This window comes from Astatotilapia calliptera, chromosome 19, assembly GCF_964374335.1.
Source record: "Astatotilapia calliptera chromosome 19, fAstCal68.1, whole genome shotgun sequence".
NCBI classification, from domain to species: domain Eukaryota; kingdom Metazoa; phylum Chordata; class Actinopteri; order Cichliformes; family Cichlidae; genus Astatotilapia; species Astatotilapia calliptera.
Genome location: NC_137440.1, coordinates 158,330 through 183,961, shown reverse-complemented (window position 1 = coordinate 183,961; position 25,632 = coordinate 158,330). Strand labels below are relative to the sequence as shown.

At 46.4% G+C, this 25,632-nt stretch overlaps 1 protein-coding gene and 1 long non-coding RNA gene across 2 annotated transcripts; both read right to left on the bottom strand.

Moving 5' to 3' along the window:
* Positions 1–4,282: 4,282 nt before the first annotated feature.
* Positions 4,283–8,339, bottom strand: LOC113011834 (dehydrogenase/reductase SDR family member 13-like). Its single transcript, XM_026151620.2, has 6 exons — positions 8,075–8,339; positions 7,118–7,236; positions 6,469–6,592; positions 5,529–5,701; positions 5,146–5,299; positions 4,283–4,995 (listed from the first exon to the last, which is right to left on the bottom strand). Exons 1-6 carry the CDS (start codon positions 8,199–8,201, stop codon positions 4,736–4,738), a joined length of 957 nt encoding a protein of 318 aa, XP_026007405.1. The 5' UTR covers positions 8,202–8,339; the 3' UTR covers positions 4,283–4,735.
* Positions 8,340–10,662: 2,323 nt separating this feature from the next.
* On the bottom strand, positions 10,663–11,522 carry LOC145422496 (uncharacterized). Its single transcript, XR_013903796.1, has 2 exons — positions 11,404–11,522; positions 10,663–11,109 (listed from the first exon to the last, which is right to left on the bottom strand). It is a non-coding gene; the product is annotated as an uncharacterized LOC145422496 (long non-coding RNA).
* Positions 11,523–25,632: the final 14,110 nt, after the last annotated feature.

The window sequence follows — 25,632 nt, the reverse complement described above, 5'->3', positions numbered from 1 at the left end:
AGTTATAAGACAATTGATAAGTGTATTTGGTAATACTGAAGCTCAAAGGAGTTTGTTCAGTTCTAAGCTACCATTCGCTTTAATTTTCCGCCAAAATCTCCGGCGTCTGACGTCAGTTACAACATGAGTCGCTTACCTTGTCCGTCACTTCCGTCACAAGTGATGATTAATTATTTCTATTCATTTCAATTATTAATGAAATAAGTCTGAAAGATGTGGTTAAAAAATTAATAGGAGGGTGTGGGAGAGTTTGTGGCATATAAAGCACTAAAATAAAAGTTGACTCATGATGTTCCACACATGAAGCCAGAGTCAAGACATTTTACAAAGTACTGTGTGATAACCATCAAAAAGTACTCAAAAACACCTTCGAACATAGAGCAGCTTTTCAGGAAGACTTCTGTGCTTGGTGCTGAACTGGTACAGCATCTGTACAGATGTGAACACGAATAATACTGAAGAAAACAGATTTAGTGTGACTGTTTCAATAAGACAGGTTTCAGTAAGCAAGCACTGCAGTGTGAATACATGCGAAACTCTGATATTCTGTTTCCTCTACAATAAAAAGCAGAAAATAACACAGTAAATATATAAAGCAGTCGGACAGAACATCCTTTCCATGTTTTCAAAAACATTTAAACAAAGAAGAAACAAAAATTCAATTTCTGTTTGTCACAGACGCTAAATTAAACTGGATTGAAAATAAAAGTGGCTCCTGGTATTTCAGGCTTAGGAAACTAGGTGGCAGCAGCACAACATGTCCAAAAGAGTTTCTGTGCTCTTCAACATGCTCCGAGTTTCAGGCCCACACTTCCTGCACAGTAACACCCACTCAGAGGTTTGAGTCCTGCCTGCAACATGGGGTGCCCCATGGGCTGAAGGGTTCTCTGTGGATGGAGGAACAACAGGGTGAAAATCTCCTGGCACAGTTTCTGGACAGTCTCAGCCAAACCCCCTCATGTGGAAGATAGTGTCTCTGTTAGGATATATGTGTATAAATAAGCAGTAGTGCTGCTGTTTACTGTAACTGCACTGATATTTAATGGGAAGGTGTGCATAGATATGACGTGGTCTGGGTGTGGTGTGCTGGGAGCATATGACCTCATAAAGATATCTGCGATGAGCTGACATCAGAGCAGCACAGAAGTTTTGTTTACTTCACAGACTGAAGACGTGACTGCATGTACATCAAAGATCAATAGAAGATTGACTTTTCAGGGGAGAATGGAAGGTTTTTAACATCTGTTTACGATAACTTGATGGACAGTTTGAGAAATGAAGGCAGGAGTCTCTGTGGACTGTGATGTCCACACACAACGCTGTGATATGCAGTGAGAGTAGGAAGCAGGTGGACACCAAGTCCTAATAAAAGGGTCAAGTGAACTTTACTCAGGTGACATGAAAGCAATGCTGCAGCATCTATTGGGCGACCGTGGCTCAGGGGGTTGGGAAGCGTATCTGTAACCGGAAGGTCGCCGGTTCGATCCCCTGGCTCTCTGTCCTGGTCGTTGTGTCCTTGGGCAAGACACTTTACCCTCCCGCCTACTGGTGATGGCCAGAGGCACGATATGGCAGCCTCGCCTCTGTCAGTCTGCCCCAGGGCAACTGTAGCTACACCTGTAGCTGCCTCCATTATTATTGTAAGGGTGATGACCCAGATTCCAGTGCAGGTGAAGAATGTTCTCTGCAGTATGCGGGACTGTGACGCAGCTGATCTGATATCATGTCACATCGATGGAAAGGAATCCTGAAACAAAGAACCAGTTCAACACCAAAGTGTTCCCAGAGCTGCTCAGCAATCACAAGGCTGCAGGCCGCGAACACCTGCTGTGTTTTCACATTTGTGAGTCTGGATTGTGAGCTTTGATCACACCAACCAGTAGCACTAGTGTTGTTGTGACAGCGGCTGTGCACACTTTGTCACTTCAGCTTTTACTTAGATTATTTTACATGTTTCCACGACGCTGTGAAGAACGATCATAACAGATTTCAGGACTTTTGTCTAAATCAAAATTTAGCTTTGGCCTCAACCTGTTATTATCACTGAGCCAAAAGCTCGAACTTTTATGCCATTAAAAATGTGAAGAAAGACTAAATAGCAACTAGTAAAAGTAGAACTTTTAAACAGGGAATCAGAGGCTTTGCTCCATTTTACTGAGCATGGTGTGAATGTTGGTGCTGACCATGTCCACCTCTTTATCACTGCAGTGTACCTGCCGTCTGACAGCTGCCTCCAGCAGAAAAACACACCATATTACAAAGATCAGATCCCGTCAAACTGGTTACGTGGCAGTGAGTTCACTCTATTTGAATAGAGTGAACTCACTGCCACGCCACTTCCACAGTCACCAGATTTCAATCCAGTGGAGCACCTTTGGGCTACAGTGGAAAGGGGCAACATATGTCAGCGTAGACCCAAATCTTTACATCACATGGTTGAATCTATGCCACGATAAATGAAGATGGTTCTGAAGGCAAAAGGGGCTCAAGCTGGGAAGAAGCAGGGCTTATTATTAGAATATCCATCGAGTGCATAATGCTGCCCAAGGAGAAACCTGGAGTGTAATGAGACATGATTCTGCTGTTGCCAACAAACTCTCTCTCTGCACTACTTCTTGTTTCTATACCGATGACATTACCAGCTTGTAACTGAACTGTTTTGGAAGAAGGTATGATGAGAGTCCGTTTCCCACTGGGGCCTGAAACACAGGATCAATGTTATTATATTTATTATACAGGATGTAATGACATCAGTAAGGAGGTGATAGCCCAGGTTACAGTGCAGGTGAGGTCCTCTGCATACAACATGTGTAAGTAAGGTGCAGGTGTATGACTCAGTTACTTGGATATCATGCCACACACGGACACAAAAGAACCAGTTCTGCTGCTACACACCAAAAACATTCCTTGAGCCATTCAGTAATCACACACACACAAATCTGAGGCAGAGCTGCAGAGACACCCCACCCAGGCTCAGACAGAGGGCCAGATAGGAGAGCCTTCTGTGCGTCCACGATGTCTTAAAAGCAGCTGGCACCTGAACACCTGAGATCACAGATTCTCATGTGACAGGTTTTTGGGCCTGAAGCCCCGCCCCCCAAAAAAACAACAACACTAACAATGACATCAACACAAGATCAAATGTGTGGACGAGGTCATAACTCAAGTGAGAGACATGGAGTGACGTCAGTCAGGTGATGGGCCAGGTGAGGAACGCGTACATCAGACAGCAGAATGCACCTGCTGTTTTCACAGGTGACCCCGAATAATCTTTTCTAAAAAATACACCACCCATAAACAGCAAGTTACTGGTATAATAACAAAGTCAAGATTGCACACAGTAATGTGCTGTACATGATCTACTGTGTATAAGGAAATTTACATGTGACCACTCTAAGCCACAAATGAATAAAATGTCACAGCCAGACTTACATTCTGGCTGGTAAAGGAAAAACAAACTTCTGGTCCCATGAAAAGAGGCACACTTCCAACCTTGAGAACTCAGAATCAGGGAGACAGCCAAACGGATGTTTTTTTATATATACAAAAAACTTTTACAATGTTTATTTAACAGATAAAATAAGTTAAATGTCACCGTTATTATTGTCCGCCTGGAAACAGCGCGGGTCTCCAAATTCAGAGACTGCGTCCACCTGAGGTCTTCGCGGTCTAAGTGGGCGGGTCCTCTGAAAGCCGGGTAGGCTGGAAGTGAATGACTATGAAATTGTCAGAATTACTTCACGAGCTCTCTCGGTGGAGTGAAACTCTGCCGTCTGCTCCTTGCTATCTAAAGTATACCCGGACGCTGGCTTAAACTCTCGACCATCGCACGCTTCTGTTTAATCAGTTTTCTGTTTGACGTTTATTCCTCCTGAGGGCTTAATAAAGTTTTATTTAATCCAGTCATCTCAGCCAAACAGATTTACTCACGAACAAATAAAACACTGAAAAAAGCCAAACACTAACATTTTAGCTTATCTGAGTGACTTTTCCTGTTTAACCTGAGCAGCAAAGAACCGCGGGGGTTTGCCGTTCTCGTCGGCGCAGATATTTGAGGTTTACACAGCTACATTTTCGCCTGGAAATATGTTTAAAGTTTATTTTGCGACCCAGAAAGAATAATAAGAGTAACATTAAAACTAGCTAGCTGCCGCCATTGTTGGAAACTGGAACTTGCTGAGCAGTGCTTTGAATTCTGGGATATGGTTTTTCAGAGGGGCACTGAAATTTGTGATTCTCCCGGAAAAATCGGGACGGTTGGTATGTATTCCAAGAGGACAGATTCTAGTCGACATTTTTTATTAAGGCAAACTTCAGTAAGGACCTCAGTATAAACACAATGTACAAAGAACTCAAAAATATTTACATAAAAATACAAAATAAAAAATTATTTAAAAAAAAATATGACGAAACTATTAAAACGTGTTGCTATTGTCTCACAAACAGGTGACAGAACAGTAACATACCAAATATGCAGCAGCGCCCAACAAACACACCATATTAAAAAAAAAAAAAGACACTTGTGAACATGATTATTCCCAGCTTCCATCCTGCTGATGGCACTGCAACAACACCAATTCAACACCAGAAATGATGTTTAAATTTCAGAAAAAAAAGTGCTGAACAGCAGTTCTAGATGTTCATATAGCACCGTATCACCGATACTGTTAAAAGGACAGAATGACAGCTCATCGCTCATGGACTCGACAACCTGTTTATAGCGAGGTGAATAAATCTATCCCAGTCCACAGAGTTTCTCGCTGACCTCCCACAATTTCAGGGCCACCTTGTCATCTCGGGCATGAGCGGACACTTCCTGTGCCTCACAGCAGGAGAAGTACTTCCCGCTCAGAGGTTCGATTCCCTCCTGCAGGGCACAGTGCAGTGTGGTCTGAGCTCCCATCTCTGGGTCCAGGAACAGCAGCCAGGCCACAGGCTGGATGAAAATCTTCTGCCACAGGCCGACATTTCTAGACAGTTCAGTCCGGACAACACCTACAGGGCAGAAGGCAAAGAGCAATCACATACTTACTGCCTTTAGTGTTCAGTTTGGATAAAATGCTGATAGTAACAGTTGATTTAGCTTGAATTACAGTAATATATGGCCTAAAATGAGTGTTGATTAAAGGTAAACCAGTGTGTTACCTGGGTGGACACTGTAGCATGTGACATCGGTTCCTTTCAGCCTCTTGGCAAGCTCATGGGTGAAAAGCACATTGCACAGTTTGCTGTTGCAGTACGCATGGAAAAATTGCCAGCTGTATCTGCCAGTTCCCAGGTCTTTGTTTGCAACCAGAGCCTTAAGATACAAAAACAACCTTGTTAATAAGCTGTTCAGACAGGTGAAGGTGAAAGACGTGCAACAACATCACTTGTGATGTCATTATGATCACCTCTTCAGTCGTACTACTGAAATACTAGAGCAGAGCATTTTTAAAAATAAGAGTCCCAAAAGACGGAAAAAGGCTTGTTCCAGAGTGAGGATGGCTTTACATCTCCAAGCTCTCTTTAAATTATTGCAAACTCACGTTAAAGTCAATGTGTCCCCAGCGATGAGCCATGGAGGACAGCGTGATCACTCGTCCTCCCCCTGTCTTCTTCATCCTCTCCAACAGCAGATTGGTCAGCAGGAAGTGACCCAAGTGGTTCACCCCGAACTCGATGCCATATCCGTCCTCAGTCCGCCCGTCTGCCACCAATCCTGGGGACATATTGGAACAATGGTTTCTGAAATCTTTGTACTTCCTTGATCTCTTGAAGCTTGTTTTCTCTAGATTCTTCTCTGTCTCCGTAGAACAGACAAATCACCACTGCTGCTGCTCATCATTAAAAACTGTATTTGCACGTCTTTTTGACAGATACGGCAACTGTGATAAACTTGTCTGTCTCTCAAGTGGTTTACATCAATTTGTGTTTGAGGCCAATCTGGCTGCTTTGCACAACATAGCCGTTTGACGTCTTTGTGGCTATTCGGTGTCTTTTCAAAGTCGATTGTGATTATTTTGTGCTTCTGGTCACTTCTGTCTCTTTGTTGTCATTTGATGGTGAGTTTCAGACTCCAGAGCTGCCCTTTGTCACCCATCCTGTTCATACTTTTTTGGGCAGAATTTCTAGGCCCTCTCTGAGTGGAAGCTTAAGGTTTTGTTGATTTCAGCCTCTCAAATCTTTTTTTTTTTCTTTTAAACAAACGACCTGGTTTTGTGAACTTCATAAAGCAACAACCTCCAGCACACAGCTGTGATGAAAACACAAACAGGAGCAAGTCTGAGGCCATAGTTCTCAGGTGGAAAATCGGGAATGCTCACTCTGACTTGATCATTAGTTGATACCCCAAGTGGAGAAGTTCAACAAATAAATTTCCTCCTAATGGTGTCTGGCTCTCAGAGGTTGGTTTAGATGAAAATGGATGTATGGACCTCGTACTTGCAACTAAGTAGACATTGTGGTGTTGTGTAGTAGTGTGTGTACCAGCATTGTTGATGAGCAAATCCAGCCTGGACTCCGTTTTCAGGAATGTTTCGGCGAAGCTGCGGACAGACTTCAGACTGGCTAGGTCCAAGTGCACGTAGATCACGTCTGTACTTCCCGTTTGCTGGAAGAAGATCATTGTGATTCAGTGAAGGTTACATTTAACTTGCACTTCAGTGTTTCACTTCAATCCCTTTTTACTGTTTTTTCCTTAAAGCAACAGCTCAAACATTACCATCAATGAAAGAAGTGAACGCTTCAGCTCGTTTCAGCAGGATCATGTAAATCCCGTTAAAGTTCTGTGTGCATCGTTTTGTGCTCTCTGTCAGCTCCTCCTTTAAAAGGTTAACTCCTTTCACAGCTTCAGTCCTTTAAAATTGTCATATTGTACTTACTGAATGAATATAAATAAACAGTCATATCCACATACTACTTTAGCTTGTCTTCTTTTTCTCAGCTGCTTTAATTACCTAAAGCACACATCAGCCAGTTACAGCATGATAGGACGTTGTGTAACAAGCCTCCACTCCCTGCTGACGACTGCACAAGTTATTGTTTTAAATGTCAGTGCTCCTTTCTGAGAAACTTTGGATTAACTTTCATACAGCATGAGGAAATTGTGGCCAATGCATCAGTGTGTTCTTCTCACCGTTTCTATTTCTGCAATGGCAGCTGCAGCTTTGTTCCTGTTTCGGCAGGCCAGGATCACTCTGGCTCCTTTCCTGGCCAGATGCAAAGCCGTGGCTTTACCAATGCCCGTATTTCCTCCTACAGTAAGAGCAGGAAAAGAATAAGCAACATCTACCCAAACCATCACAAACAAGAACTATCATCCATGCAAGTGTTTAATGTGGTGTTATCTGAAGGCTAGTAGAAACCTGTCTAAATTGCAAACAAGAATTCTAGATTTTCACTTCCACCTTTGTTGTAAACTTCACTCCCGTCCAAAGTAAAAAGCACAAAAACAAAGAAAAACGCATCTTTAATTCTTTCATTGCAGCAATCACATTTGTGCAAATCCCGATTTTGCTATCGGCACAGATTTGTGGCATAAAAACTGGCCCCGACCTCAGAGGGAAGAGAGAGGAGGACGACGCTCAGGTTTAGATGAGAATTCCCTCTCTGTACAAACCCAGTTTAGAGATGCAAGTGTTAAACTGATTTTTACTTGAATTTAGAAATAACTGCTGAATCGGCTTAAATGTCATATTTACTGTTCACTTATTTTTGACGAGGTTTTTCCTGAAAGCCGATCTACATGTAGGTCGGTACCGTCGAAAGTCCGTCGTACTCGAAGCCTCTTTTTCGTGGCAATATTGAAGGAAACATACATTTAACGGCTTCTTTTCTTTTGCTCATCATCTGCAGATTTAACAAAACTTGTTATGTACCTTTACTCACTGTCGCTATCATAATCAAACACCAACATCCTTATCGCCTCGTAAGAGGAAGTAAAGAAACCTATGAAAGGAAAATCCGCTGAACGCTGCGAGCTGCACACACAGCAGCTGTTTGTAGGCACACTTTCTACACCTCGTCATTTTTGATGCTGGTGTCGTTAGCAGTCGGTCTGTTTGGTACAAACTGCGCTTGATGCCGGTCTCACCTGTGATGATGACGGTCTTCCCTGACATCGCGGCGTTTCCTTTGCATTTGGCCCTTTTGAAGAGAGTCTGTGTGAGGAGGACGTATGCTCCCAGAAGTACAACGGCCACAAACAAGAGGGGAACCATGGTGGATGTCGGCCGAGAACTTCGCGTCTGGCTGCGGATCTGTCTTTATGCACACGCCTGTCGGATGAGTTTCATCTGAGACGTGCCAGCGAGTCGCTCCTCGACCGGTCGGACCAGTTGTGGAATGACGTAAACGTCAGAGCACCGTGACCTACGCTTTTCACTCTGAACACCTGAGAAACGCATTCACCCCACCCGCGTGTCTCTTAATAAAGATTTACTGCGAAAGCATTTACAGAAAAATATGGAAAGCATGCAAACATCCCTCCAGATACCAAAGTGTCGAACTTTCACCTAAAATCTTCCATAATTAATAATTGCCTCTGATAGTTATAAGTCAGTGTAACTAATTCATTCTTTCACTGTCTAGATTTAGTTTTTAAGGAAACAAAACACAAAAATCACAAATGTAGCTGTTGCTGCTTTTGCTCCCAAAATGTAACTTATTCTAAAATAGTTTAATAAGAATGTTTCACAGCCTCTAACATATAGTCACAGTCAGTCGATCAAACCAACAATCAGATCTGCTTAGCAGATTTGGCTGTAAGATTTCCACATCAGTGAAAATGGAACTTTTCTGGTGAGCAGGACAGTGCTGGCATGAATACGTGCATCTGTATTTGTCAATGACTGAATCAGGCCTCTTTGGCTCTGACAAAACATGCAATATTTTTGAAACAACATGTTTTTTATCTGTGCTTGCTGCAGGGTTTTGTTTTGTGTCTTACTTTTTGTTCCCCACGTTTCTCTTCAAATTTCCCTCAGGTGTTCTGTGGGATTCAAATCAGGCAACATACTTGTTCAGGTCAGCGGTGTCAAACTTTATTCCCAAACTCTTGTTTGACATTGAAAGCATTTTTTAATCATTATCATGCAGGAATATCTCTAGATTGTTTACTCCACATGTTTTGCACTCATGTCTGGCCAGACATTACTATCATGTCTGCCCAGGGTCACTCCACTCTGTCTGTTCTGAAAAAAACATCTTGTAATCTGACCAAATAATGCTCTGGTGATGTTCTTCAGACTTCCAAGAGAGATGATTCTCAAAGAGGTTTTCAGTGGGAGAAACATTTCATTGTAATCACTGCTGTGATCGCCATTTCTCAAGTCTCTCAATTTGGAACCTCTTTATCTCACTGTAGCTTTCTTCATCAACTGAGGGCTATTCAGGGCTTTTAGAGTGACCTAATGAATTACAATCATTTAGCTTAAAAGTAATAAGTATATGCATCATCTTATCAGCATCGCTTGTAGACCGGATGTTTCTAATGACATTGCGCAAATACATTTCTGTAGTTTAACTACGTCACTGACGTCATGGCAGGGGAGACTCCAGGATCAGAGCTTTGGAGGTGCTGAGCACCCAGAGAGCTGCCCAGCCAGGCAAGATAAATGTCACGAAGAGACTTCTTCCCGGTCTCTGTCAGTCCCTGCATCCCTAAATGTCTCCAGTTGTCCCGAGTTCCCTGTGACTGTCTCCTTGGTGCATTTAAACCCCTGTTCCTCCCTGTCGTCTGTTGTCCTCGTCTCCATTATCAGTCATAATAATTTTACCATCTCTGTGCAAGTCTGCAAATTTCTTTCTTAAATCATAAGATTCTTAAATTCATCAAGTCTCTCTGTGCCTGGGTCCTCGTCACAAAACATGACATCACTGTTTTGTACATTTTGACACAATTTAATCCCACATGTGTGAAAGAAAAGCAAAACACTTTTCTGAAAAGTCTGTAACAAAACCGTCAAATCTGATAAAGGTTATTTAAATTCTGCAAGAGAAGAATGGATTGGAATAAAAAAAATACATATCCTAACCTTAATAACTGGGAGGATAATGAATGATGATCATAGTGAGTAAGAAGTAAACTGAGTGCATTTTTTGGACAGACATTCACTTTTAATGTGTTTGTATAATATAATACAGATACATAAATAAATACACTCCAAAAACAGAAGAGTCCTTGAAATGTACAAATGTACAAAATATTAATAACAAATTATAAAAATGGAGGCAACTTTGCCTACATTACAGTGTATACAATACAATATATATACATATCTATCTATCTATCTATCTATCTATCTATCTATCTATCTATATATACACACATATATACATATATAAATATATAAATATATATATATAATTAATAGTCCAAATTGAATTTGCATTTCCATTAAATTAAAAAATTATTATTGACTTTACAAACCCCATGCTGTCCAACACCCTTGACCTTTTCTCTGACTGTTTTCTTTAAAACTGTTGCATCAAAACTTGTAATTCATCCCTATTTCATCGAGTTGTTGAGTATGTTTTTTAAAGGCACTTGTTGCATGTTGCACACATGCTGTTCTGCCACAGAAGCAGGACAACTGAAGCAATGCTGTGGTGCCACCTGCTGGCTAATTGCACTTCCATTTGTTTGTCACATTGAGAAAAAGCAGTTAAAATACTGATTAATTTTGTTATTATGTATTTAAATTTTCTAGTAGATATGAGAGTTAAAAACATCACTGCCATTTCTGTGCTATGATATACTCTGCATACTGTGTTTCTTTGACAGAAATTAACAGAAATAAAACTGCATTTGAAAAGAAGTGTAAATATTACTTTGAATGCAAGTTACTAATTATTTCCAACCACAATGTTTTGCTAAACATTTGAATACTTTTTTTTATTTTTTTATTTCTGGATAAATAAATTTAGTCCTTTATTTATCCAGGTTAAAAAAAATCTCATTTAGATTAAAAATCTCATTTCCAAGAAAGACCTGGTCTTCTGCCCTCAGCTGAATGTCTCTATCCAGCTTATGCAGTGAGCTAAACATTAAATGGCTTCAGTAAACACTCAGGAGACCGCGTGGCATTCTTCAGAGCTTTACTGATCCTTATTTCCCTTTTTGTAAAACTGTAATAACAGAAACAGAATACAGTGTATTCACTCTCCATACAAATACACAAAGATTACATTAAATATTGTTGACTTATGTAAACAGTCACTACACAATCAAGAGATACAGAGATGTCAGGAGATACAGCTAACACCACATGCTGGTATGCTTCATGTTAGCAGGCTAAACAAAGGGCTAACAGCTAGCTTGTGCTAGTAATGTAACAAACTCGCTAAACACACAAGAAACTCATTACTTTGCTGAACAAGGTACTAATAAGTTGCAACAATAAACCGTTTTGCCACACTTACAGATTATGCCTTTTCAAGGGCGTCAGATGCAGGAATTTACAGAGACAGCCAAATGGACCTTCCCTGTCGAGCGCTGGGAGAAAACCACTGCTTGCGCTCTAACATGGCGCTACCCTGTCAACCCACTAGATGGCAGGCTTTGCCCAGACAAGATCAGGAATAAACATATTTTCTGACATATTGCAACAGTTAATTACAGAACGAATGATTATGATCCGCCATATAACAAACTTATAAAAAACATACCTTAGGAATAACAGGAGGGACAGAATACCTGGCATCATGGCAACAAAAATCAAAATACATGTACCACACGAGTACATAAATCAAATCAAATCTCTTTTATTGTCACATCACATGTGCAGGTACATTGGTACAGCACATGTGAGTGAAATTCTTGTGTGCGAGCTTCACAAGCAACAGAGTTGTGCAAAACACAATAACATAAACAGGCAAAATATACGAATGGCTAAATCTGAAACTAATAAACATATGTACAATATACAGAATAGAATAGAATAGAATAGAATGCCTTTATTGTCACTATACAGTTGTACAATGAGATACAGAGCATCTCCTACTCAGTGTAAACATGCTGGGGGGGGGGGGGGGGGGGGGGTACAGTTCTGCAGCGCTATGTACATATGGACAGTATCAACATAGGGAAAAACACACACACACACACACACACACACACACACACACACACACACACACACACACACACACACACACACATATATATATAAAAAAAAAACACCCAGCACGCCCCTGCGGGCGGTTTATCCTTCAAGCTCGGGTCCTCTACCAGAGGCCTGGGAGCTTGAGCGTCCTGCAGTATCTTAGCTGTTCCCAGGACTGCGCTCTTCTGGACAGAGATCTCCGATGTTGTTCCCGGGATCTGCTGGAGCCACTCGCCTAGCTTGGGAGTCACCACACCTAGTGCTCCGATTACCACGGGGACCACCGTTACCTTCACCCTCCACATCCTCTCGAGCTCTTCTCTGAGCCATTGGTATTTCTCCAGCTTCTCGTGTTCCTTCTTCCTGATATTGCTGTCATTCGGAACCGCTACATCGATCACTACGGCCGTCTTCTTCTGTTTGTCTACCACCACTATGTCCGGTTGGTTAGCCACCACCATTTTGTCCGTCTGTATCTGGAAGTCCCACAGGATCTTAGCTCGGTCATTCTCCACCACCCTTGGGGGCATCTCCCATTTTGACCTCGGGACTTCCAGGTTATACTCGGCACAGATGTTCCTGTACACTATGCCGGCCACTTGGTTATGGTGTTCCATGTATGCCTTGCCTGCTAGCATCTTGCACCCTGCTGTTATGTGCTGGATTGTCTCTGGGGCATCTTTACACAGCCTGCACCTGGGGTCTTGCCTGGTGTGATAGACCCCAGCCTCTATGGATCTTGTGCTCAGAGCTTGTTCTTGTGCTGCCATGATTAGTGCCTCTGTGCTGTCTTTCAGTCCAGCTTTGTCCAGCCACTGGTAGGATTTCTGGATATCAGCCACCTCCTCTATCTGCCGGTGGTACATACCGTGCAGGGGCCTGTCCTTCCATGATGGTTCCTCGTCTCCCTCCTCTTTCTTGGGTTTCTGCTGCCTGAGGTATTCACTGAGCACTCGGTCAGTTGGGGCCATCTTCCTAATGTATTCTTGGATGTTCGTTGTCTCATCCTGGACTGTGGTGCTGACACTCACCAGTCCCCGGCCCCCTTCCTTCCGCTTAGCGTACAGCCTCAGGGTGCTGGACTTGGGGTGAAACCCTCCATGCATGGTAAGGAGCTTTCTTGTCTTTATGTCAGGGGCTTCTATCTCCTCCTTTGGCCAGCCTATTACCCCAGCAGGGTACCTGATCACGGGCAGGGCGTACGTGTTGATGGCCCGGATCTTGTTCTTACCGTTCAGCTGACTCCTCAGGACTTGCCTGACCCTCTGCAGGTACTTGGTGGTTGCAGCCTTTCTAGCGGCCTCTTCATGGTTCCCATTTGCCTGCGGGATCCCCAGGTACTTGTAACTGTCCTCTATGTCTGCAATGTTGCCTTCTGGTAGTATATATATATATATATATATATATATATATATATATATATATATATATATATATATATATATATATATATATAAAATGTACAATATACAAGACGTAAGTAATATGTAATAAATAGTGTTATGTATATAGTTATTGCACATAGAATTGGTATTGCACAGTGGTGGTCCATAGAGGAAGTGGGAAGTGGGGGGCTGTGTTATCGGTGCATGTGTGAGTTCAGGGTGGTTATTGCTTTGGGGAAGAAACTGTTTTTGAGTCTGTGGGTTTTTGTGTTGATGCACCTGTAGCGCTTCCCTGAGGGAAGCAGGCTGAACATGTTGAAGCCAGGGTGGGAGCTGTCCTTGATAATGTTTGCTGCTCTGCTGAGGCATAAATGTCCATCAGGGAGGGGAGAGGGCAGCCGATGATCTTTTGTGCTGTCTTGACCACACTCTGAAGCCTCGCTCTATCTGCTTTGGTGCAGCTGCCGTACCATACCGTGATGCAGTAGGTTAGCAGGCTCTCAATGGACGAGCGGTAGAAGGTCAGCAGCAGGTTGGAGTTCAGCTTGTACTTCCTGAGGACTCTCAGGAAGTGCAGCCGCTGTTGGGCCTTCTTGATGACCGTTGAGATGTTTCCTGTCCAGGAGATGTCAGCAGAGATGAGGACACCAAGGAACCGGATGGTGTGGACCCTCTCCACACACTCCCCGTTGATGTAGAGGGGGCCAAGTCAGTGCTGTGTCTCCTGAAGTCAACAAAGAGCTCTTTGGTTTTCTTAGTGTTCAGTGCCAGGTTGTTTTCTGAACACCATGCTGCCTGCTTCAGGACTTCCTCTCTGTACTCTGCCTCGTCTCCCTTCGAGATGAGTCCGACTACCGTGGTGTCATCAGCAAACTTGATGATGAGTGTTGTTGTGGGTCGAACTGCAGTCGTGGGTGTAGAGAGAATACAAGAGGGGGCTCAGCACACAGCCCTGTGGGGAGCCGGTGCTCAGTGTGCGAGTGGAGGAGAGATGAGGTCCGAGTCTTACAGTCTGGGGCCGGTTTGTGAGGAAATCCTTTATCCAGGCACATGTGAGAGGAGGGAGGCCAAGAGTGACCAGTTTGGTGATGAGGATGTCCGGGATGATTGTATTAAAGGCTGAGCTGTAGTCCACAAAGAGCATTCGGACGTAGCTTTGCCGCTGCTCTAGGTGACTCAGCACAGCGTGGAGGGCTGTGGCGATGGCGTCTTCTGTGGATCTGTTTGCACGGTATGCAAACTGGTGGGGGTTGAATTCTGGGGGGAGGTAATCCTTGATGTGCTGAAGGACTAGTCTCTCAAAGCATTTCATGATTACCGGTGTGAGGGCCACAGGGCAGTAATCATTCAGGCTGGAGATGGGAGACTTCTTCGGCACTGGGATGATTGTGGCTGATTTTAGACAGGATGGGATGGCTGCCTGATCCAGTGAGAGGTTGAAGAGTCTGGTGAAGATGAGGGTGAGCTTGTGTGCGCATGCTCTTAGCACCTTGCCAGGTACTCCATCTGGACCGGCTGCCTTCCTGGGGTTCACTGCTAGGAGGACACGTCTGACATCGTGCTCTGTTACAGTGAGTGGAGCGGTGCAGGAACCAGGTGAGGATGAGGATGGGAGCAGGGCTGAAGCAGATGAGTGCTGCTGTTGTGGTGTTTCAAAGCGGACGAAGAAGCTGTTTATTTCCTCTGCCAGCTGCACACTCGGGTTTTCTGTTTTCGCAGTGCTGCCTCTGTGGTTGATGATGTCTTGCATTCCCTGCCACACCTCTCGTGTGTTGTTGCTGGACAGCTGGGACTCGATGTTCCTTTTGTGGTCTGACTTGGCTTTTTTAATCCCCCTTTTCAGGTCAGCTCGAGCAGCCCTGTACAGAGCTCTGTCACCTGACCTGAAGGCGGCATCGCGGGCTTTGAGGAGTGAGCGGACCTCGCTGGTCATCCAGAGTTTTTGGTTTGGGAAAACCCGAATGCTTTTGTCCACTGTCACATTTGCAGTACAGAACTTGATGTAGTCCAGTACTGATCCTGTGAATGTTTCTAGGTCCTGGTGTTCAAATATGTCCCAGTCTGTCTCTGTGAAGCAGTCCTGTAGTTTGGAGAGAGCATTTTCCAGCCAGGTTGTAACAGTCTTTGTGGTGGGCCTGGCACTGCGCCTGAGGGGGGTGGGGAGAGCATATAATAGTATATGCAAAAAAAATAATTTCTGGATGTGTATACTAAATGTTTTCCTACGTGTGTGTGTGTGTGTGTGTGTGTGTGTGTGTGTATACACATATTTTACAGATTAAATAGAGTCAATAAATAAAATATATAAAAATATACAGAGTTGAGACATGTGCAAAACAGTGGCGTTACTGTACAGTATGGAGTGCATAATGTTAAAGTTCCAGTAGTGAAGCTGAGGTGTCTATGACGTGTTCAGCAGTCTGATGGCCTGGTGGAAGAAGCTGTCTCTCAGTCTGCTGGTACGGGACCGGATGCTGCAGAACCTCCTTCCTGATGGAAGTAGTCTGAACAGTTTATGGCTGGGGTGACTGGAGTCCTTGATGATCCTCCCCGCTTTCCTCAGGCACCGCTTCCTGTAGATGTCTTGGAGGGAGGGAAGCTCACCTCCAATTATCCGTTCAGAGCACTGCACTACTCGCTGGAGAGCTTTGCAGTTGTAGGCGGTGCTGTTGCCATACCAGGTGGTGATGCATCCAGTGAGGATGCTCTCAATGGCACAGTGATAGAAGGTCCTGAGGATGCGGGGGCTCATGCCGAATCTTTTCAGTCTCCTGAGAAAGAAGAGGCGCTGCTGCGCCTTCTTCACTGTTTTGTTTGTGTGTACTGACCACGTAAGATCCTCAGCCAGATGTACACCAAGGAACCGGAAGCTGCTCACTCTCTCCACAGCAGCGCTGTTGATGGTGATGGGGGTGTGTACTTCTCTGCACCTCCGGAAGTCCACTATCAACTCCTTTGTCTTTGCGACGTTGAGGGTGAGATGGTTGTCTTGACACCAGTGGGTCAGGGCGCTGACCTCCTCCCTGTAGGCCGTCTCATCACTGTTGGTGATAAGACCCACCACTGTAGTGTCGTCCGCAAACTTCACAATGATGTTGGAGCTGTTAGTGGCTGTGCAGTCGTAGGTGTAGAGTGAGTATAGGAGAGGGCTCAGTACACACCCCTGTGGAGCACCAGTGTTCAGTGTGATGGGGGATGAGGTGATGCTGCCCAGTCTGACCACCTGGCGTCTGTCAGACAGGAAGCTAAGGATCCAGCTGCAGAGGGAGCTGCTCAGTCCTAGATCCTGCAGTTTCCTGTCCAGCTTCGAGGGAACGATGGTATTGAATGCTGAGCTGTAATCTACAAACAGCATTCTCACATACGTGTCTCTCTTCTCCAGGTGTGACAGGGCAGCATGTAGTGTCAGGGCTATGGCATCATCAGTGGACCTGTTGTGGCGGTATGCAAACTGTAGAGGGTCCAGTGAGTCGGGTAGTGCAGAGCGGATGAAGTCCCTAACCAGCTTCTCGAAGCATTTGCTTACGATGGGGGTCAGGGCTACAGGTCGCCAGTCGTTCAGTGAGGAGATGGTGGAGGATTTGGGTACAGGGACGATGGTGGCCATTTTGAAGCAGGCTGGGACTACAGACAGAGAGAGGGAAAGGTTGAAGATGTGTGTGAACACTCCAGCCAGCTGATCCGCGCATGACTTGAGGACGCGGCCGGGAATCCCGTCCGGACCAGTAGCTTTGCGTGCGTTCACCTTCCTGAAGCACCTCCGCACATCCTCCTCAGACACAGTGTGCGCACTGACGTCATCCGCGGTGCGCACACTGTCCGGTCTCATGGTGTTCGCTGTGTCGAATCTAGCGTAGAATACGTTTAGATCCTCACACAGAGAGGCCGTGGTCTGCGGTGTGCTGGTTTTCCCTCTAAAGTCTGTGATCGTGTTTAGTCCCTGCCACATACTCCGAGGGTTGTTAAACTGTTGCTCCACCCTGTCCCTGTACTCACGTTTGGCTGCTTTGATCGTCTTCCGGAGTTGGTAATGTGCGTGTTTGTAGTCCGATGTGTTTGCGGAGGCAAAGGCGGTGCTCCGTGCCGCCAGTGCCGCGCGAACATCTCCGTTAATCCAGGGTTTTTGATTTGGGAAGGATTTAACTGTTCTGGATGGGACGACATCTTCCACGCATTTCCTGATAAATCCACAGACTGAGTCCGTGTACTCATCAATGTCCCTAGCAGCCACGTGAAACATTTCCCAGTCCGCGTGATCAAAACAGTCCCGCAGCGCAGACTCCGATTGGTCCGTCCAACAGTGCACCGCCCTCCGGGTTGGAGCTTCCTGTTTCAGCTTCTGCCTGTAGGCGGGCAGGAGCAGGATGGAGCGGTGATCTGATTGGCCAAATGGGGCGCGGGGGAGGGCTTTGTATGGATCCCGGAAAGAGGTGTAGCAGTGGTCGAGTAGCCGATTTCCACGAGTGTTAAAGTGGATGTGTTGGTGGAGTTTGGGTGAGACTTTCTTCAGGTTTCCCTTATTAAAGTCTCCGGCTGTGATAAACGCTGCCTCTGGGTGTGCGGTTTTGCTGTGACCTGTCCGCGCGATGCACAGAGAACCCCGGCAGTTGTATTGCGGAGTCCGGTACCTTGTCCGATAGCCAGGTTTCTGTGAGGCAGATCACGCAGCAGTCCCGCATCTCTCGCTGGAATGAGATCCGTGCCCGAAGCTCGCACAGCTTGTTCTCCAGAGACTGCACATTAGCCAGTAATAAACTGGGTAACGGTGGTCTGTTAGTGCGCCGTCTCAGTCGAACCAGAACGCCAGATCTTCTCCCTCTGCGTCGGCGTTTGCGGCCTCCAGGGCCAGAGAACAAAGGCGTCTCAGGTGAGATGAATGGGGGGGGGGGGGTCTGCAAACGGAGCGACCGTGTTGCAAAACTTGAACTCCGGAAAGTTATAAGAAAGACCGTCTTTTATGTCCAGTAAGGTTTGTCGGTCGTACACAAGGAGGCATGTGCTACTCGCGAAAAAATGAAGGAAAAGTAAAATTAAACACAGAAAACAGCTGTTGCTTGGGGGAGCTCGCGACGAGGCTGCCATACTAGGCGCCATCTTGAAATCATTTAAAAAAAATACAACAAATTTATAGATGAGGTCACACAAAAGACTTAACTAATAATAAGTAACTGCCCGAGTTACATTATGAAATCGTAGTTATAAAACCTCTTTAGCATACTCACAACTAGCTCATTTTATAATCTGCAAATGTATCGATGCACATTGAAATAGTTTATGAATCAATTATTTAGACTTTTTAAATAATGCTACACTCTTAGAAACGCTGTATTAAAAATGCCCCAATCAGTAACCCAACGCTGGGTCAAATACGGACCGAGCCAACGCTGGGTTGTTTCAACTTAACAGGGTTGGTTTACTGGTTTCACCAAGCACACTGGGTTAGGATAACTATCCAGAAATTGGGTTAAATTGACCAATGTTTGAAGTTGAGGTTACCAAACTTTGGGTTGAAAGTCAGAACCCATGGGTTATATTACCATTAATGTTTGGGTTTCTACTTGCTATAAAATTCAGCATATAATAACTAGATTCAAAACATAATAAAATAAAAAAATATTTTTATTGCTGTATGATATACAGAACATATTACATAGAACAAGTTTTTAGAACAAATTAAATGTGAAAACTCTTAACTTTAAAAGAAAAACTGATGAATTGATGATTATCTCAGGACTTAACATACATCAACACTTTGGAAAAGTGCCAGAGGGAATCTCCCTCTCACATTATTTCATGCACCTTTATGAGCAACATTTTACGCTTCCATCGTAGCTAAAAGAGCCCTCATTCATTTGACCATATTTGGTTCATGTCCTGGGATTCATCTATTCCTGGTATAGATGACAGTGCGAAGGGATTCCTGAACTTGGGCCATGACTTCGGGTAACTTTCATCAAAAACTGTCACGGTCAGCGAGGAGAGCTGTGTGGAATTTATTAAAGGACCCAAGATTCAGGCATAAGTGATGCGAGTGGGCTTTTTATTGAGGAGGAATATAAACAGAAAGGGCAAAGGTGTTGATGGAAACTAAGCTAAACCTAAACTGGAGAACGCTAACAAAATACAGACCTGAAATGGCAAAGCAGGTAGATGACACAGACTGAAACAGATAATGACGACAGAGGGCCATAACGCAGATGAGCCAGCAACAGGCAGGAGAACACACAGGGCTTAAATACACACAGCAGTAATCAAGGGATGAGCGACAGGAGGGGAACACACCTGGGAGAAATCACAGCTGACGGGATGGGGGAAACATAAACTGAGACAGAGACCTTCAGAATAAAACAGGAAACTCACAGACACAGAGAACCAGACAAGACACTGAACTAAACAGACAGATTCACAAGCAGACAGTGTGACACCATAGACAGAGGGAACTCAGAGAAGTGGGAGCAGGCAGGTATAGAACAAAAACCCTAACAAATGGCAAACCTTAACAAAAGATATAACAGAATAAACAAGCACATAGAATAAAATAAAGAACACAAAACACTGAGTCGTCAGACTCAGGACCATGACAAAAACAAAAAATGCTTTGAAGCAGCCATCAACAGACCTTAGATTGCTGCAAAAAACAGAAACAAACCAGGCAAGATCAACATTTTCTTGGGGTTCCTTTGGTGCTTAATTCTTCTTCCTGACAGAACGAAGCCTTCTCCTGACATTGCATAGACACCACTTCAGAAATCCAGTTGCTGACCTATGAGTTCTGTAAGGGCTAACCACACATCCTGTAATTTTTAAGCAAAAGAAAAGGGTCGGTAAAGTAAGATTTAAAAGATTATTTGCAGTTGTTTGGTTAATGTCAAGTTGTCTGTAATCCTGGAGCGGTGAGTTCCAACACTATGCCTGACATTTGCTCAGAGAGGACAAAACAACAACGAAGCACACCAGTCTGTGGTTGTGAATTGTTAGAAGATGGACTAAGCCAAGGTCAAGTATCATGTTTCACACACTTTATACTGTCACAGGGTTGTACAAACCTTTTTGCCAACTTCGCAATAGATTTAAACAAATGTTACTATTCATGCATCTATAATGTGCAAATGACTGAAGAAGTAACTTGGATGAGTGATATATAATGTGCATATATGTTTTAAAGATATGGAAATTATTTATTTTTATAATCACAATGACACTCGGTATACTGTTTGAAAAACTGACCAGTATTCAGGTTTTTAAATTGTTTTTGTGTGTATCCATTGAAGTATAGATACTTAAATATCCTGTGCCACGGCAGTCCTTTAAACATGGAAGCTGAAGTACTATTGATGATGCCATTATTGCCTTTATTCCTGAAGGTGGGCTGCAAGCAAAAACAGTTCCATTTAATAAAACTGGATAAACAAAAACTTTACTTTTCTGTAGATTTCTTGTAAAATAAACAAATACGAAGAGCAGAAGTTTTGGAGAAAAAGAAATAAAACATTTTTGACTGATCCTCTGTTTTGTCTGTGAAGGTTCTCAGTCGTCCAGGTCATCGTAGTCTAAGGATCTTGGAAAGAAAAGCGTCTGGACTTCTTTAAGTTGCTTGAAGACGTTTCACCTCTCATCCGAGAAGCTTCTTCAGTTCTAAGGTCAAATGGTGGAGAGTCCCAGATTTAAACCCAGTGGGAGTTTCCCCCCAAGGACGGACAAAAGGACCCCCTGATGATCCTCTATCTAATCACATGAGCCAAGGTGTGAAAGTGGGTGTGGTTCACAATCAGCCAGAGTTTCAGGTGAGCTCATTGTGAAACCTGGCCCCACCCTATCATGTGATATCCTGAGGTCAGATGGCCCAGGATGTGAGTGGGCGTTAAGGCGTCTGGGGAGGGATCTCAAAACTGGATTATAGATGGCAGACAGTTGGTGTCGTAAACCCCCGCCTCTGTTCAAAGATGGTCGCTCACAGTGGACATAGATGCTTCTTTCACTCCTCTTTCAAACCAGCCACATAGAGATCTATAACATTTCCCATGTTTACGTAGCAGTATTGCAATGTTGGCAAAGAGAGGAAGTGACATAAGATTTGAGCATGTGTGGTACCGATTGGGTTTCCGGTACGGATCGGGTAGCGACAGCTAATAATTAAATGATGGTAAAATCAACTTTATATTAATGTCATGGTCCTGGGCCATGTTGGCACAGTGTTCTTAGTTTCCTTGTATGTTTGTATTTTGTTCCTTGCTTAGGCCATGTTTTCTGAGTTGCCCTGTTGTGTTGTTCCCTAAGTGTTTTCCCTTCATGGCTTTTACCCCCTGTGTGCCCCTCTGTGTATCTGTGAGCCCTCGTCTCTCCTTATGTTTTATTCCATGTTTCCCCTGCCCATTATGTCTAAGTTCTCCCCGTGCTCTCTCTTCCCCCTGTGTGCCCTCTATGTATTTATGAGCCCTCGTCTCCCTTTGTGGTTGTTTCATGTTTTCCCAGCCCGTTATGTCTGTGTTTTCCCCGTGCTCTCTCTCTCCTCCTGTCTGAACCTCTGTGCACTTCCTGTTTACTTTGTGACTCTCACGCCCGTACATGTCATGTTCAGTTCACCCCGCCCTGTCTCGTTATGATTATCAGTGTCACCTGTGTTCCCCGTGTGTTCCCACTTTCCTCGTTAACCCTCTGTGTATTTCTGTCTGCGTCTCCCTCTGTTCAGTGTGACGTCGTCCCTCTTGCTGTGTGGAGCTCCCTGTGTGTCTCTGCGTATGTTAGTTTACTTTTCCCAGTTTAGTTTTGTATTTCCTATGTTCTGCCATTCCAGCATTAAAGCTGTGATTTTGAGTTCATCCCCGTGTCTGTGAGTTTTGCGTTTGGGTCCTCCTCCTGCCTGCCGCACAGCGAATCGTGACAGTACGACGTCACCAGATATGGACCCAGCAGCACTCAACCCACCAGAAGAACTGCGTCTGGACATTATCTACTCCGTGGAAAGACTCCTGCATCTGTGGCTCGAACATGAGGGGAAGGAGTTTCGCCGTGCTGTGGAAACCAAACTACAGCGTTTAATCTCTGGTCTTCCCTGGCTACTCAGTGCGCTCCACCCACTCGAACAGGATTTAATCCGCAACGAGCTCCACCTTCATCCCCCAGCTGCTACTACCCACCTGCCTGAAGGGCCGGATGTGGAGCCGCTCGGCCCGTCAGAGCCATCATCAAAAAAGAAACGGCATTCACGCCGCCGACGCGCCACCCCACAGCCGGACATTCGGCCTTCTAATTCACCCGCTGTGCTACCAGAAGCGCAGTCGGCTCCCTCGCTGCTACTTCCAGCTCAGTCAGCTCCCTCGCAGCCCTTCACAGCTCAGTCAGCTCCCTCGCAGCCCTTCACAGCTCAGTTAGCTCCCTCGCAGCCCTTCACAGCTCAGTTAGCTCCCTCGCAGCCCTTCACAGCTCAGTTAGCTCCCTCGCAGCCCTTCACAGCTCAGTTAGCTCCCTCGCAGCCCTTCACAGCTCAGTTAGCTCCCTCGCAGCCCTTCACAGCTCAGTTAGCTCCCTCGCAGCCCTTCACAGCTCAGTTAGCTCCCTCGCAGCCCTTCACAGCTCAGTTAGCTCCCTCGCAGCCCTTCACAGCTCAGTTAGCTCCCTCGCAGCCCTTCACAGCTCAGTTAGCTCCCTCGCAGCCCTTAACAGCTCAGTTAGCTCCCTCGCAGCCCTTAACAGCTCAGTTAGCTCCCTCGCAGCCACCCTCAGTTCAGTCTCCTGTGTCCCCGCTAGCTCAGCCATTAACTCCACCACAAGCTCCATTTTCACCTCTACCATCGCTTCAGTCATCAGTTCGGTCTGCCACTCAGTCGCCCTTAGCTCCGTCATCCACACTACCACCTGTTTCTCTTCCACCACAACCGTCGCTACACCCAGCCACTCAGGCTGCTACTCAGTCAGTCATTCAACCCATAGCCCTGCCGTTACTATACCCTGTAGCTGAGCCACTAGCCGCCCGACCCACAGCCACTTCAGCCACTCCTTCACCCGTTACACCTCCACTACAACCATCACTGCAGTCTCCAGTGTCCCCAGTGCAGTCTCCAGTGTCCCCAGTGCAGTCTCCAGTGTCCCCAGTGCAGCATCCCTTAGCACAGTCATCCACTCAATCACCAGCTCCACTTTCCCCTCAACTACCACTACCACCTCTAGCTCAGTCTCCTGTGCACTCACCTCTGGTTCATTCTCCTGTGAAGTCATCTACTCCACTGCCTACTCCACTCTCACCACCTCCGTTACAACAGACATCAGTTCAGTCCCCTGTGCCAGTGCAGACGCCCTCAGTTCAGTCTCCCGTGCAGTTATCTACTTCACCACCATCAGTAGCTCAGCTCCCACTCTCATCCGCCTCTCCAGTAGCTCAGCTCGCACCTGAACCATTGGCCCAGTCCCCGATAGCAATACGGTCTTCTGTTCGGCTTAACATTCTGCCAGGGGTCCCAAACCTCTCTGGCTCTACATCAGCTCCTGCTGGAAGCTCGGATGAGCTCATCCAGGACTCCGTGGCTCCCACGCCGCCATCTACCTCGTCCGCTGGGGGTTCCAGTGAGCCCGGCCAGCACCTCCTCGTCTCCGCTGGAGGGTCCGAGGGGCCCGTTCAGCCTCCTGTCTCCGCTGGAGGGTCCGAGGGGCCCGTTCAGCCTCCTGTCTCCGTTGGAGGGTCCGAGGGGCCTGTCCAGCCTCACGCCGCATCAGCTGGAGGGCCCGAGGAGCCTGTCCAGCCGCCATCTGCGACCGCTTCGTCATCGCCTGGGCCAGCCTCTGCCTGTGCTTCTTCTACGCCTGGTCCGGCCTCAGCCTCTGCAGCTCCGCCTGGTCCGGCCTCAGCCTCTGCAGCTCCGCCTGGTCCGGCCTCAGCCTCTGCTTCTGCTACGCCTGGTCCGGCCTCCGAGTCTTCGTCCTCGTCTGGCCCGGCCTCCGAGCCTTCGTCTGCTGCAGCCTCCTCAGAGCCTTCGTCTGCTGCAGCCTCCTCAGAGCCTTCGTCTGCTGCAGCCTCAGCCTGTGCTTCACCTGGTCCCGTCTCGACTGGTCCTGTGCCCACCGGGCCTCGGCCAGTACGCCTGACACTGGAGAGCCGCCGCCGCTGCCTTCCGCGCGGCCGGCCCCCTGAACTGCACTGTCATCGCCTGAGTGGCCGCCGTCGCCTTCCGCACGGCCGGCCCCCGGACCGCCTTCGCCTGGGTGGCCGCCGTCGCCTTCCACACGGCCGGCCCCCGGACCGCCTTCGCCTGGGTGGCCGCCGTCGCCTTCCGCACGGCCGGCCCCCGGACCCTCTTCTCCTGGGTGGCCGCCGTCGCCTTCCGCACGGTCGGCCCCCGGACCAGCGCTGTCATCGTCGCCGCCGCCTCCCGCGCGGTCGGCCTCCTGAACTGCTCCGTCTCCTTCACCGCCGCCGTTGCCTTGCGCACGGCCGGCCTCCTGAACTGTTTCCGCGTCTCCGCCGTTGCCTTGCGCACGGCCGGCCTCCTGAACTGTTTCCGCGTCTCCGCCGTTGCCTTGCGCACGGCCGGCCTCCTGAACTGTTTCCACGTCTCCGCCGTTGCCTTCCGCACGGTCGGCCTCCTGAACTGTTTCCGCGTCTCCGCCGTTGCCTTCCGCATGGTCGGCCCCCTGAACTGCTCTGTGTTTGGGTTGTTTTCTTGGGCTCCGGTGTTTGCTGTGCTCTTCTTTTGTTTTCTGTTCCGAGCCCTCCGTCCTGGGCCCCCGCCGCCCGCCCTGGGTTGTTTTCTGTTTGGTTTTGTTTTTCTGTGTTTGGGCTGTCTGGAGCCAGCCCTTGAGGGGGGGGTACTGTCATGGTCCTGGGCCATGTTGGCACAGTGTTCTTAGTTTCCTTGTATGTTTGTATTTTGTTCCTTGCTTAGGCCATGTTTTCTGAGTTGCCCTGTTGTGTTGTTCCCTAAGTGTTTTCCCTTCATGGCTTTTACCCCCTGTGTGCCCCTCTGTGTATCTGTGAGCCCTCGTCTCTCCTTATGTTTTATTCCATGTTTCCCCTGCCCATTATGTCTAAGTTCTCCCCGTGCTCTCTCTTCCCCCTGTGTGCCCTCTATGTATTTATGAGCCCTCGTCTCCCTTTGTGGTTGTTTCATGTTTTCCCAGCCCGTTATGTCTGTGTTTTCCCCGTGCTCTCTCTCTCCTCCTGTCTGAAC